The 13995-nt window shown below is 49.2% G+C and overlaps 1 protein-coding gene across 2 annotated transcripts in view; it reads right to left on the bottom strand.

The window, feature by feature from the left end:
• Positions 1-226: 226 nt before the first annotated feature.
• The window catches only part of PTCH1 (patched 1), a 41258-nt gene continuing 27489 nt past the window's right edge, over positions 227-13995 (bottom strand). For both annotated transcript variants that reach the window (XM_034646811.1, XM_034646810.1), the window contains 6 exons: positions 13103-13240; positions 10046-10188; positions 6622-6721; positions 5849-6103; positions 3677-4232; positions 227-3123 (listed from right to left, as the gene is read on the bottom strand). In XM_034646811.1, coding sequence (XP_034502702.1) covers positions 3678-4232; positions 5849-6103; positions 6622-6721; positions 10046-10188; positions 13103-13240 — 1191 coding nt within the window. In that variant the 3' untranslated portion in view covers positions 227-3123; position 3677. The remainder of the gene's footprint in view (positions 3124-3676; positions 4233-5848; positions 6104-6621; positions 6722-10045; positions 10189-13102; positions 13241-13995) is intronic.

A 13995-nucleotide genomic window follows, 5' to 3' on the forward strand; every position in this document is an offset into this window, starting at 1 on the left:
GGGCACCTGGGTGGCTCAGTTAAAGGTCCGTCGTCTCTTGCTTTCTGCTCAGGTCATGATCTCAGGGACCTGGGGTCGAGCCCCACGTTGGGCTCCACACTCAGCACGGAGTCTGCTTGTCCCTCTCCCTCTGCTCCTCCCTGCTAGCACACACACGTACACACTCTCTCTCAAATAAATAAATAAATACATAAAATCTTTAAAAAAAATTCTATGAACAAAGACATAACCAACAAGTTATATTATTTTTATTCATGTTAGAATTTCTATCAGTGTTTGAACATTAATATTTAGAGAGTTTGTACATTTTTGCCTTCCCAGGTTTAAAATGAGAACCACACTAGGTCACAAATGGTAACGAATACACATTTCACAATTGCATGAATATTTACTCGATCTCTCACTCTCTTAACACTGTTAAACATTTTCTTTTCCTTGCTGTACTTTACAATGAAAAGTGTGCCCCACTCATGTCTCAGCAAAGTTCCAGACATTATGGATTCATCACATATAAATTCTTTAAAAATATACTTCTGTCGAAAGACTTGATGACTAGTACTATGTACACTACAAAAATAAATTTTCATATAAATAAATTATATGGCATACTTTTATCTTTGTAATTGAAATGACGCAAACCCATTTCTGCCAAAACTGGCAGACAATGAGACCCAGTTTGAATATTTACTTCCTTTAAACTCCTTACACTAACACCTACCATGAGTCTTTAATGAAAATGTTATATACTCTGAACTATTTAACATTAGTAAGCACTCTATACAAATAAAAATTCTGTTCAAAAGTAAAACATAGCTGTAATAGTGTTTCCAATAGAAATAAAATCCCTGCATTTTTTTGTTATAAACTGGCATGACAAATACTGTAGGAAAACATTCTTATGATACAAAATTATAAATATCAGCAAAGATTTAAAAAAAAAATTAAAACACCCAAATGAACAAACAAGACAGACAAAATAAAACTATTTTAAAAAGAGAGAGAGAGAGAGAAATTCTGGCTGCCTGCCTGCCCCCGAGTTCTCCTTTGCCAGTGTGACTGTGGGAGAAAGTTCCACACCGTGCAGAAAGCGGGGCCGTGCGAGCTCTCATGCACCACACAAGCTGGGCTCAGGAAAGGAGCGAGGAGGGCATGCCACGAGCCAGAGGGAAGCAGACCTCAGAATTTTGCACCATCTCTCTCTTGAACGCAGGACGTAAGTTTTCTGAGCAGAGCTGGGTGTTAGGTGGACAGTGTGGCTGACGGAGGCACCGAACAGTAGACGCGGGCCCGCGGGGGCCCCTGGCACATGAACACACACACCTGGCGGCCACAGGTGGCTTCCAATTAGTATCTTACAGTTTTGTGGCAAGTTTTCGGGTCTGAGGTCACTATACTGCTGGGTACTACTGGGAGCCCGTTGCCTTCTGACAGTTTCTGTGGGGACGGGAGGGCACAGTAGGAGCTGCCATTCGCGCGCTCTGACGGTAGCTGAGTCTGGGTACCGACGGCTTCCCTGACGCTCGCTGGTCTCCGGCTAGGGGCGGAGGAAGACCAAACCTCAGAGCAAGACAACAGAAGCAAGACAGAAGCAAATCTTTAAAAATAATGCCTGCTTGAGATCTGCCTCCATCCACGATCTTCAGTGGGGTGTGTGCAATGGACATCGCCCTGCTCTTCGGTAAACGTCCCATTGAGAGAACACGAATAAGGCTGAGAAGAGGGACACAGTATTATTTCGGAAGTGTGTGCCCGTAACATTAATATTCACACACTGGGAAGGATCCTTCGGAAGCTCTTAGCCTGCAGAACTGCTGACTCCCTATCACCACACGGGAGGCTCCCTATTGATTTTTCAAGAAGATACAAACAGATCCAGAAAGCCCCAACCAACTGTGCCATTTAGGAAGAGGGGGGAGTTTAAATTGCAGGACTCAAGACATCACCTCTGGACTCACTGTGGCCCGGATGAACAGGTTCTTCTACTCATAGCAGGTCATTGTCTCTGAAAGATTTCCAATGTGCCCTTAAGCTTTTGAGGGTGCGTGTGTGTGCGTGTGTGCGTGTGTGTGTCACGAGAGGTACAACGAAGGCTGCATACTCTAGAGTATACGTTCATGGCCCAGCTGAGGCTCACCACTAAGCGTGTTCTATAATAACGCTTTAATACCAATGAAGATGAACAGATGTTAGCTCTAAACCCTGAGGTTCCAACGTCCACCACAACGATCCACGCAACGGAGCCCGTCTCCTCTGAGGCATGAATTGGGAGTCTCTGGATAGCAGCCAATGATCGCAAGAGATGCCCTGGACCTGAAGCAAGTCTGGCGAAAGGATAAGGCGACATTCAGGGCTAGCTTTCCACCAGCACCAAGCAATAGAGATATCCTGACTCTTCCAGCCTAACTAGGGCAGAGCCCACTTAAGGATTATAGACAGTGAAAAGAAACAAAAAAAGAAAAAAAAAATAAAGTCACAGTACAGTACATTGGGAAACCACACACGTGTTCACACACACACAGCCAAACAGAACCACATCCAACAACACCTGGAGAAGCCACCGGGGTTAACGTACTTTCTTCATATCTGCTCATTAAACAACAAAATTATCACGCATAGCGTGTTTGAAGTTAACAGTAACATTTCATACTACCACAGGGTTGTGATACGCAAATTTAAAATATTTTAAACAGAAACCTTTACAAAATAACCCTATTACATAAGCCATATTTGCATAGAATTATACAGGTAAATTATACAATATTTAAGCAGCATCAACATATGCTGAAATTTAAGACTAAGTTAAGCTTGGTTGTGGCACAGAGACCCATGCACAAATCGGGAGGGGCCCCGCGGTGGCCTCCCCACCGCCCACTCTGGGGGCAGGAGTGGAGGAAGCCCAGATCGCACTACTTTACATCCGTTCCTTCGTATATTACATATGTGTACACCTCTTAAATATTTATAGAACTATTTCACAAAATAATACAATCGGTTACAGTAACGCAGAACTGCTCTCCGGGTGCGCATGTCTGTGGAACTCGAAGCGGTTCTCTTCAAGCAGTTCGGGGGCGCGGGGTGGGGGGCTTCCAATCTTTGGCCTCTTTGCTTCAGATTTTACTCACCCTTTAAAAGAAGGAAAAGTCAGTCAAACGAAGCAACAGGTGTATGAGTCCGTATTCAGAAAGCACAACATCAAGGAAACTGGTCGATGGTATTAGAAATCGGGACGGGGAGCCGGGTGAGGGCAGGAGGGGCTTCCCGGCGGGTGGGTCCCTGTCCCGAGCGAGCGCCGGCCACGTGGTGTGTTCCCTGTGCTACCACTCACCCAGCCGCATCACACATTCCTGTTATGGTGCTTTATCAGGATGGAAAGACAGGTGACAGCTAGCGCCCCTGTGAACTTGCACTAACCCTCAACAGCTCAGCAGCGAGGTGAGGGACCCCGTGCGGGACTCGACCGGTTCCCCAAGGACGACAAAGCTTGGACGCGGCCGCTTTGCCTCGGAGATCGGAGGTCACTGGGGTTTGCTGCGGGCCCCACTGATGCCCAGGGGCTCCCGAAGGATGCGGGCTGAGAAGCCCTGCTCTGGGCGCCCCCGCGTGTCCCTCCACTGCTGCGGCGGTGCAGGGAGTCCCGGACCAGCGCCCCCCGCCCCGCCCCCCGCCCCGCACGCACCTCAGTTGGAGCTGCCGCCCCGGGGCCTCTCCTCACATTCCACGTCCTGCAGCTCTATGACTTCCACCTTGGAATCCCTCCTCTCGCACCGCACGTTAAAAGGCACGTGGGGGTCTTCAAACAGCCCGTGGTCAGTCTCGGGGTAGTCCCCGTAGCCCGGGCACAGGCCCCCTCGGGGGTTCCACGCGGAGCTGGGCCCGGGGGCAGGCGGGGGGTGTACGGCAACAGTCACAGACGCAGAGGCCGTCACAGTGGTGATGGGCTGGCAGTAGCTGGGCGCGGAGCTGCCCATGGCAGTGAACGCTGGGCGCCGAGGGTTGTTAGAACGGGCTCCCCGGGGGCCCGCACGGTCCCTATTGCTAGGGCCAGAATGCCCGTCAGTAGAAATTTCGAAAGCGTCTCTGCGCGGTCTGTAGGGGGGTGGCCGCAAGCCTTCTCTGGGGGGTTCCCTCCGGGGCTGCTGGCCTGGTCGTCCGGGAGGCAGGGACTCTGAGTCCAGGGGGGGCTGCTGTCGAGGGTTTGAGGGGGGGTGATGTCTCGCTTCGGGATGGACCACCTGCAGAGGGCGAGGGCAGGTTAAAACAGGCGGGCGGCTAACCCCAGGCGGGGCATCGCCCCTCGCTGCGCCCAGCCTTCCCTTCTTGGCTCGGGCTCCCGCCGGCCACCCACACACGCTCTCTTCACCAAGTGCTCAGTCAACCCCACAAATGGCTGGGAGAGGCCCCGGGGAGCCAACGGGCCCTTCCACCCACAAAAGAAAAACCTTTTCTTTTAGAACCTCCACGACGTGGCAGAGGAGGGCCTTATTTGGACCCTAGGTCTAGGCTCTGTCCAGCACAGCTGGCCGGACACATATGGTGTGGCCCATAAATGCAGGGCTGTGGTCGGAGAGCACCCAGGCTGCCTCCCACCCACAGTCTGCAGCCCCACCCTGAGCTGCAGGGTCAGATCCCCAGCTCCTCCTCTTTGAACACTGCTAAGCATCTGGCTCCAGCTCGCCCCAAGGCAGCGTGTTGGCAGGACTGTCTCTACCTACACTGTTGAATACGGTAGCCACCAAGAACATACGGCTTTTTCCACTTAAATGAACAAAATTCCAAATTCAGCTCCTTCATTGCACTAGCCGCATTTCAAGGGCTCGACAGCCACATGTGGTTAGTGGCTCCTGTATCAGCAAGCACAGAGGGAGCATTTCCATCCTCATCGCGGAAAGTTCTACGGGGCAGCACTGCTCTGTCCGGTTGTTAGGAATCTGGTTTCTGGGTCTCTATACAAAGCATGGAGCAACACAGTGGCCACATCAATCAAAAGGACCGTGACCAACTTCAAAGTCGTTCAGCTTGTACCTATTTTTAGGCTCCCGCTGAACAAAACCAGATTCACACTGCAGCTCAGCAGGCATCGTCACGGGGGGTAAGAGGAGGAAAATTTAGGTTATTTGGTTGGCCTCTCTCTCTTTCATGCAAGGGCTGCTCTGGCCTGGGACTGGAATACCCATTTCCTGGAGGGACAGCAGGAGGCCCTCAGTGGGAGCAACACGAGTCTTAGAACCTTCCTCGGGTTTTGTGTCTGTGCTCTAGGCCTGGGGGGCTGAGGACATCCTGGGGAGCACAGAGTGCGGGACATGGCTGGGGCTCTCGGAGCCTCTGAGAAGGCGCTCCCAGGCTGCGTATGGCTTTCCTAAATTACCGAAGGCTAAGCTTCCCACTTCTGGTAAAGTCTTAGACATTAATAACTGAAATCATTTTGTACCAAGGGCATTTAAATGTAACAGAGGTGGGAGGAAAAAAAAAATCACTCTGTTGGCAATAAAAACACCACTACATCTTTAAAAAAAGTATTATTCTAAAATGACATGCAGCCTAAAAAAAAAGAAGAAGAAAAAAGAAAAGCAGCAGCGGCAAGGCATGCTTTCCCTGTGGCCCTTAAGGTCAAATTGCACTTAGCCCGGACAAGATACGTGCCAATGTAGCTCATAGCTAGGGTTACTGGCCCCCGCCCTTGGCAATCCATAGGACACCCAGCCACATGCAACTGACGTTTTTATAGTGTAAGAGTCAAATATTGGCAATTTCAAAGGATTCTACCTGATCTCTACTTCATTTTAAACTCCTATCTGTCTGGGACCTGCAGCTCAGAGGAGGCAGGGGCTGTCCCCCCAGCGTGACTTACAGTGGAGCGGGCAAAGACAGGGTTTTCTGTGGCTTCCACGATCACTTGGTGGGCAGGGCCCCCAGTGCCCTGCTGGGCCTCATAGTGCCGAAGCTCCTCGCTGATGCCCGACACTGTCGTCTGAGAACTGTACTCCGAGTCAGAGGAATCCGACCCATTGTTTGCATGACGGGGGGGCACGGCAAACCGGACCACACTGGGGGGCGGCTCAGGGGAAGGGGTGGGCAGTCGGTTCAGCCCGTTGGCTGGAGACACCTATTTAAGGAAATTCCACATTAAAAGTGTTATCATCCATTTACCTGCTGGTCACACTCGAAGCAAAGCAAAGCACAGTACTGTTCAGGGGTCTCTGTACCTGTCCCCCCACTGCCTTGGCCTCTCCCACTCCCCAGTGCTCACCGCCCCCACTCTGCCACCTCCAGGACCATCGGGCCTGGCAGCTGGAGCACAAGCAGCTTTTGCACTTTGGAAAGGCAGGCTGTGCCCTTTTTCCTTATTTTCCAGCCCGGATATTCATCTTGAGTGGCAAATGCTTCACTGATACAGAAGTGCCGGACGCAGACTGCCAAGTTGGTTTAAAACACCAAAACAAACACGGTACAATATCCCCCAAACTATTCAGTTGAAGGGAAAAAAGCCAGTCATCAAAATGTTTACTGAAAACGTAAGCAGTAATGTTGAGATACCTAAATATCTCAACGAACAGGGACCCCGGGACAAAGAGCGTTCTGGTGACCTGAGAAGAGTACATTATACCTGCTGTGATTACTGACCTCGGGGTACGGTCCGAAGAAGGACAGAAGGACTGGGAGCAAAACCAGCCCATTGAGAACGCCCAGGATTGTTAGGATTGCCAGGACAGCAAAGAAATACCTTGAAGATAAAAGGGAAACCGGAACATTCACTGTGGTGAAAGTAAATGAAGCCAGCCTTCACGTGGCCAAATATTATGCAGCACGTCAAAAAAACCCCAAATTAACAAAGCCCACGCGGTTGCAAAGGCTGTTATAAAACTGTGGTTCAAATTCAGCATGAGATTAGTTTTTTTTTTTCTTTTTTTTTTACCTTGTGACTCTCGAGGACTACATTCCACAACCCAAAGTGTTAGTTCGTGAAGGGAAGAGAGAAAAATTAGTGTGTTAATTTGCTGAAATCTCCTGGCATGTAATGTTATTTATGAACGTGTTACACAAACACAAAAATATGGAATGTGAGCTGAATGGCTGAGCAGATTGGAAGCACAAACACAATGCAGAGGGGCCCCGTCCGCGAAAACCCAGCAGAAGCAAACAAATGGACTGAAGGGTGTAGGATTTAAACAATTTAGCGCAGGAGGAAAAGCAGCCCACTTCTGCAGGCAGCTAATCCACTGTGAAATGCTTCCGCATCTTGGAGCAGAATCTCTAATGAAGTCTCCGGCGTATCAGGTAAGGCTTTCCCTGGGCTTTCATTAATCACAACTTTCTGCCTAGAATTCTGTGAGTTCCAGTTTTACCAAACGGCTCCAATCGCAACCTTTTTAGCACACAAGAACCAGCTTTCTGCAAAGAAAACGCTGCCCATTCTGTGGTTGCCGGGGCGTTTGCGGGGGAGGGCGGTCCACAATGAGGGGCTGCTCCGTGGGCCGATCTTTTGTTGAACAATTTAGCATCTCTGAACACTCTTGTTTTGCGTCAGCCAATTCAAACATAAAGGCCGCAGCACCATGAAGAAGAGGAGAGTGCACAAGTGGCCCTGCTTTCCCACCACTGAGGGCTAAGGTCTGGGATCCCTCATGAATACCAAGGTAAACCTGTCAGCTCGGGACGCTGCACACAGCTGGAGGGAGTGGGCTCCACGCAAGTGCACGTCTTCTGGAACTAACAATATCTGGGGCAATTTTGCTGGAGGGAGGCTGCGGTGGGGGAGAGCTCAGGATGTTCTGGGAAGAGGGAGGGCAAGATATCTATCTGTTAATGGCCCTCGTGATCATAAAAGAGAACAGGCACCCAACTTTGCCATGACTATGTATGTTTCGACATTAGATGAAAGGAGCGAGAATCCCTATAAAAATACAAATACCTCGCAGCTATTGTAAACATTAGAAACTTCTGAGCTGCATTAGTAAAAAGCAAGCCGCCAACGTCTTGCTCTAATGTAAACTGCGGGGACTTCAGGCTGAAGCATAGATCAGCAGCAGCATTAAGACGCTGGCATCCCATCCATCTAACTGCAGAATAAACAGACCAATTAGATTTCTGACGGCTTCGTGTATACAACGTCTGCTCATTTAGCTGACCTCGGTGAGGGCTTTATCAGGTTCATCCATCCTGTTCTAGAAAATGGGAAGCCCTTTTAAGTGCTTGAAACAAGAACCCTGATATCTCTGGGAGAGAACAGGAAGCCACAGGTTAGATGAGAGCTGGGATTCTGCCTTCCATCCCGGTTCCCAGCTGGTCGCTCCAATTCTGGCAAAGATCCCCTCAGCATCCCAAGGCAGAGTGAGATCCTCTGCGATCCCATCGCACCCAGCATATCCCATGCTTCCGAGTGGCTCCCTCTCCCCCCACAGACTGTAAGCCACATGGAGGGGGACAGCGTCCACGTTATTCGCTGCTGCGTACGATGGCACTTGTAAGGTGCTTGTTACATTGTGTCGAGGGAGAAATCATGCAAAAGAAACTCTCCTTGACACAGGGGTTTTATACCGTAAAGAAACATCTACTAACGCCCGTATACGCATATGCTAAGGGAATAAAGGAAAAGCCAAAGTCAAGTTAAGAGCTGAAAATAAAACTCTGGCCAAAACCCTGATCTAATTTAGGCGTACATCTACCTGGTACTGCAAACAAGAACGCACTAATTGGCTCGTCGGCCAACAGTGTTGTGTTGAGAAGACCAGAGCATGGGTATCACCTGGGAGCCGGCTGGAACGGCAAACTCTGCTCCACACCCTCCCTGCCCCCCACGAAATCCGAGCTGATCTGCAGAGCCTGGGATGATTCATGAGCACATTATGGTCTGAGAAGTTCCGGTCCGCACTGTGACCGCCGCCCCGGCTCCCCATGAGCCCGCACTAACTACTCCGAGGGAATGCTGGCACTCCTTCGAGGACGGCTTCGTCTATGCTGCCCAACTGCCCAGTGGGGTAGGCCACAGACCAATGGCCTGATCTTTTTTCTGTAATAAGGAAACTTGGACTGAAACTCAAAACCCTCCTCTTTTCACTTGAAAATGCAAGACCTATCACAGGCCCACACAGCGAGAAAGCCTGGTTAGATTCTCTGTCCAGATTCCTGAAGCATGCCACGCCAGGCAATCATGTCTCACATTCGGTTCTGCTTTACCGTGATTCTAATTCTGGACTATCTTTCACTTCTGGATGGTTCTGGCCTTGCCCCTTCACGGAGCAGTGGCATTCCATCCAAGAGTGGCTACATCCCAAAGCCATGGGGGCTGTTCACAGAAGAAAACAGTTTTTCCCTGCAGTGCTCAAATTTTTTTCAGAAGGCAAACTTGCTCTCCTTTTCTACGTCACAAACTCGTATTCTTCATAAATCCACCAGAAACTGCTTGCCTGGGGATCCAAAAAGAAGTTTCCAAACTAGGTCTGGATTTCCAAATTTGACACTCAAGTCACACATTTACTGCTCCCTAAATCTTACTAAGAACTTGAATGTGAAGTCTGGGCATGCCACCTTTGCTTTTTAGAAGAAGAAAATGTAGGTGACAAGTTTAGGTATTTGTAAGTTTTCTTTTCTATCGATTTGAAAGAGAAGTGAAGGTCAAACTCAGCAAAGGGAAACCAAGGTCAGAACTGGGTCGCGGGTGGTCCCCTGGTTTCATGCTGTGGAACTCTTTGCTGCTAGTCACACTCTCCATCTCTCCCCCCACCCCCAAGATGTTCCCTAAGTCGGCTCTAGAAAGAGCTTGTCCTCCTACTTCTCGGTGGGTCTCTGAGGTAAGAAACTCAGCAGATGAGTTGCAGACTGTGGCAATCATTTCACAATGTATTTGTATAGCAAAACATCACGCTGTGTACCCTACAAATATATGACTTTTATTTGTCAGTGATACCTCAATAAGTCTGGGGGAAAGAGAGTAGAGTCACAATGAAGGCTCGCTGCTATCTATAGGATACAGAAAGATATACGCAATGGAGTTCCTAAGTGTGGCAGTGATTCTTAGAAATTAAGAACCATCTCCTCTCCTGCTTACCTGACAATGAAATCAAACTCAGATCCTGCAAGCATCAGCACTCCCAGCAGAGTGGAAACGGCGCCGTCCAGGACAGGTGCAAACATGTGCTCCAGGGCGAGCACGGCCCTGCGGTTCTTATCGCCAATGGCCGTTAGAAAGGCCTGTGCAAAGAGAAGAGGCGGGATGAGCAGATTCCCGGACTGAGTGCGGTCCACGGGCAGCTCTGTCCAACATGCTACCAGCTGTCTTACTCGGTCTGTACAGACCTTCTCACATCTTCCTTTCTAGCTGCTGGGTATTTAATCTGGGTTGCTCAAGTACGTAAATCTAGGCTTATGCTAAAATGGCCTGTCCGTGATACTGTGTCATATTCAGTGTGGATATAAATCTTGAACAACAACAACAAAAGACAGAAAGCATATTTACTTTAAATTAAAAAACCAAACCCAAACTACACAAACATGAGCAAAATGTCCCCTTCTTTACGCTGCTGCTCCCCTCGGGTTTCCTCCCCAACCCGCATGATCTCACGGCTTTCACATGGGAGGCCCACTGTGTGAAGACGACAGCACCCTTCCTGGTTCTGTGGAAGGTCAAGATCCTACTTCCCAGCGGGCTTAGTTGAGGGCTGTGTGCCACTGGATGCCAGCTATGTATTTCCTCATGATGACACAGAATTTCCAGTGCCATGTTCAAACTAACGTGTCTGTAGTACATCTAAGCATCACGGAATTCAAACCAAGCCTGTTCGAACTCTGTGTGCTCATATCCCCACCTCCTTCACTTCCTAAAGCTCCACCAGGCCAAGAATGCTATTGATACCAAATGGCAACTTTATCCAGTAAGCCCCAGCGTATCGGACTGTTGGCTTGACGGGGTGACCCAGGACCATTTTAATGGGAGTCAGTTCCTGTTATCCCCTGCCTAGCCCTTCGTTGGGACCCCAACAGGAGCCGGCACAAGTCCTTTCTCTGCCTGAAAGCTAAAGGCTGCTCTGGGATACGCTGAGAAGAGAAGGCTCGGGAACTCTGCAGGGCACAGCTCTTAAAAATCAAGGCCTATCACACACTGGGTGCACCTCTGTTCCTTGTGTAGCTTCTGGAAGAACACTGAGGTTGTTCTCTTGAACAGATGAAAAAAGAAAAGCATACAAAAATGTGCTATGAGTTTCCGTACTTCTCTCTGAAGTGCACATTCTCTAGAATGTGCGTGCTCTTTCAGAGAGGAGAAGGCTTTAGGTCAACAGAATTGCCTTTTTGTCTTGGGAGGAAAGCACCAAGACAGCCTGGCATCATGTCACTTTGTGCCATCCTTGGGCCACGAGGCTGCAAGGGTCAAGCAGGGTTTTATCATCTCGCGCCCAACTTAGCTGTGGAAACAGTGAACTGACAGGAACCCCGATTCCTTGAAGAGTGCTCTTCGCCAACTTTCTTCCATCATTTTACAAACCTTGAGAGAGCAGTGCCTGCCTGCTGTACACGGACCTTCACATCAGGACCGGGTAGGAAGGCCACATCCTGCGTGTGGATGGTCTCGTGATGGAGGCGTGGGCTGCGGGCACCGCGTGGGGTTACTGCTCACAGAGCCAAGCTGGTTCCTGAGCCTCCCTGAATTCTCGGACTTAAACCCTGCATGAAGCACTGGCATGTGCATTTATGTTCATGCTACTGCCTCACGGGTAAGGCCCAGAGCGCCATGGCAGGCTGCGGTTTTCATTTCCACTGTAAAAACCTGTTCTTGAACACTCTGGTTTGCTATGCTAGCGACCAAAAAAAAAAAAAAAAAAGTGGTTTTCATTCACATCGGAATAAAATGGGTGGATTCTGAGCTCTCAGGTAAAGTTTTCTCCTTTTTGAAGAAATGATATAAGGGTTATTTATGTTCTAAGCTCTAGGCTGGTGGGCTCAATGCCCTCTCCCGCCTCCCAGCTCAATGGAGGTAAAGAATTTGGGAAGGCTCAAAATATAGAGACTGTTGCTTCTGTATTATCACCTTCTTGTTGAAAAAGGGACAACCTCAACAAAACATTCTTTCTGAAACACAGAAGTTCACGGTCTCTAAACTGCAAGACTCCTTGTGGAGAAGCTAAGAAGGCACAAGATAGAGCCTACGTGCAGACATGCACACGTGCAGACATGCGTACCCGTGTGTTGAGCCCCAGGACAATCAACGCTAGTGACCGCAAAAGCAAGACTAAAAGTAATTTGACCCAGGCTCAGCGCTAGGTTTCCTATCTAGGCATTCCAAACATCAGCATTTCTTCAGTCAATAAATATTTATTGAGTGCCTACCAATAACCCCAAGGACTTAGGCTACAAGTGTGGACAGGACATATACCACACACGGCTAGGAGGCTTTGGAATACTTTTCTGATAAATGTACCCAATGGGTTTGTCTCTTGGTTTAGACTCTTCCTGACATTTAACTTCCTGCAACAAGCCCTTAACAGGACTGGAAATAGAGAGGAGGGGGTGGGAACATCCTGTTGAGAGCAACCCAGGTTCTCTTACTTTCCTCTCTCATGGATTTGGAGGCAGGGAGGTTGAAGGAGCTGGGTGGGCTTAGGTGGGGGAACCCATTCCTCCGCCTCACCGGCCCCAGGCTCTGTCCTCGGCTGCTAGCCTGCCTCACCCCTATCCTGCCATGCCTGTGAGCGTGGTCTCACTTTATCTCCGCTGTATCACTGTGGTTTTAAAAATTGTGTGCATTCGTGTACACTCACACACATTCACACCACCTAACTTAGGAACAAAGTTGACAACTTACAGACCTGTCATCACACTAAGGACACCAAATAAGCAGAATCCTTCCTGGCCCCCTGCTGCCCCACCCAGTGAACTTTCACCTCCAATGCCCTCCTCCTTAGACTGCCCAAGAGGGAAGGAGTCCACCTAAATTTCAGCCACTCCTTGCACAGGAACGCCTGTGCTCTGGAGCCTCTTCACTGTGACCCGTAGTACAGGTTCGTTCCTTGCTATCGGAGAAAAACCGTAAGGTCCCCAACCTGGAGACTACGAAAGCTAAAGTACACATGTCGCCTTTCCATAACGTTCTCGATGAAGAGGTCTCCCGTACCAGAGCCACGTGGACGGTGAATTCCACCCCTATGCCGACGGAAGCGATGAGGATGACCACGGGCACGGCACTCAGCTTGATTCCAATAAGGCCCATCATGCCGAAGAGCTCGACCGTCATCAGAGCCAGCACCGTCACCTTTAAGAAGATGCAGAGGTTGAGTGGACGGCACAAACACTCCAGGTGCTGACAACAGGGGAGGGCCTCCCTCGAGATGAAGAGCAGAGAAAACGCCCAGGACCCGGATATAATGAAAGCGCTAACTTGCTTTCACCCTGGACGCCTGTCTTTACTTTCTAATTCACCATCTATCTGCTGAGAAGGGAGACTTAGGGACAATTCTGGGATCGCTGTTTTGGGCCAGCAGCCTGCTTAAGGAGTACAGAGAGGCAAAGCTTGGTATTACTACCGCAAGCTCTTTTTCCAACATATCTGCTCTTGAAAGCAAAAAAGTAAAATAAAAATTAAAAAAAAAAATTTCACAACTGTTCCATTTGAATCATCTAAGAATCACACAAACGTGGACTGGTAACTAGCTACAAGTTTAACATAGTTTAAAACAAGGTATTTCCTTGTGTTTTGATCTTAATCATCAGAAACTGTCCTTCAGTTTATAACAGAATTAAAACTTGAAGAGGTTTTGGTGGCCCCACCCTCCACCCTAAAGAAAGCAGATAGGACGCGTGAATAAAAATTCTTTTACGTAAAGGCAGCTTTGCTTTTGTTCACAGAGCCCATGGGTTAAGAGAGGATGACGAGGGAGAAAGGGGACTTCTGGTCAGCTGACACGGGTCAGGTTACAGGCGCCTTCACTTTGAAGAAATGAGAAGCAAGGCCAGTGGACACAGCAGACAACTAAACCCAAGGAAAAGCTCTTATTTGCCTTCTGTCTG

The sequence above is a fragment of the Ailuropoda melanoleuca genome, chromosome 17, assembly GCF_002007445.2.
Source record: "Ailuropoda melanoleuca isolate Jingjing chromosome 17, ASM200744v2, whole genome shotgun sequence".
NCBI lineage: Eukaryota > Metazoa > Chordata > Mammalia > Carnivora > Ursidae > Ailuropoda > Ailuropoda melanoleuca.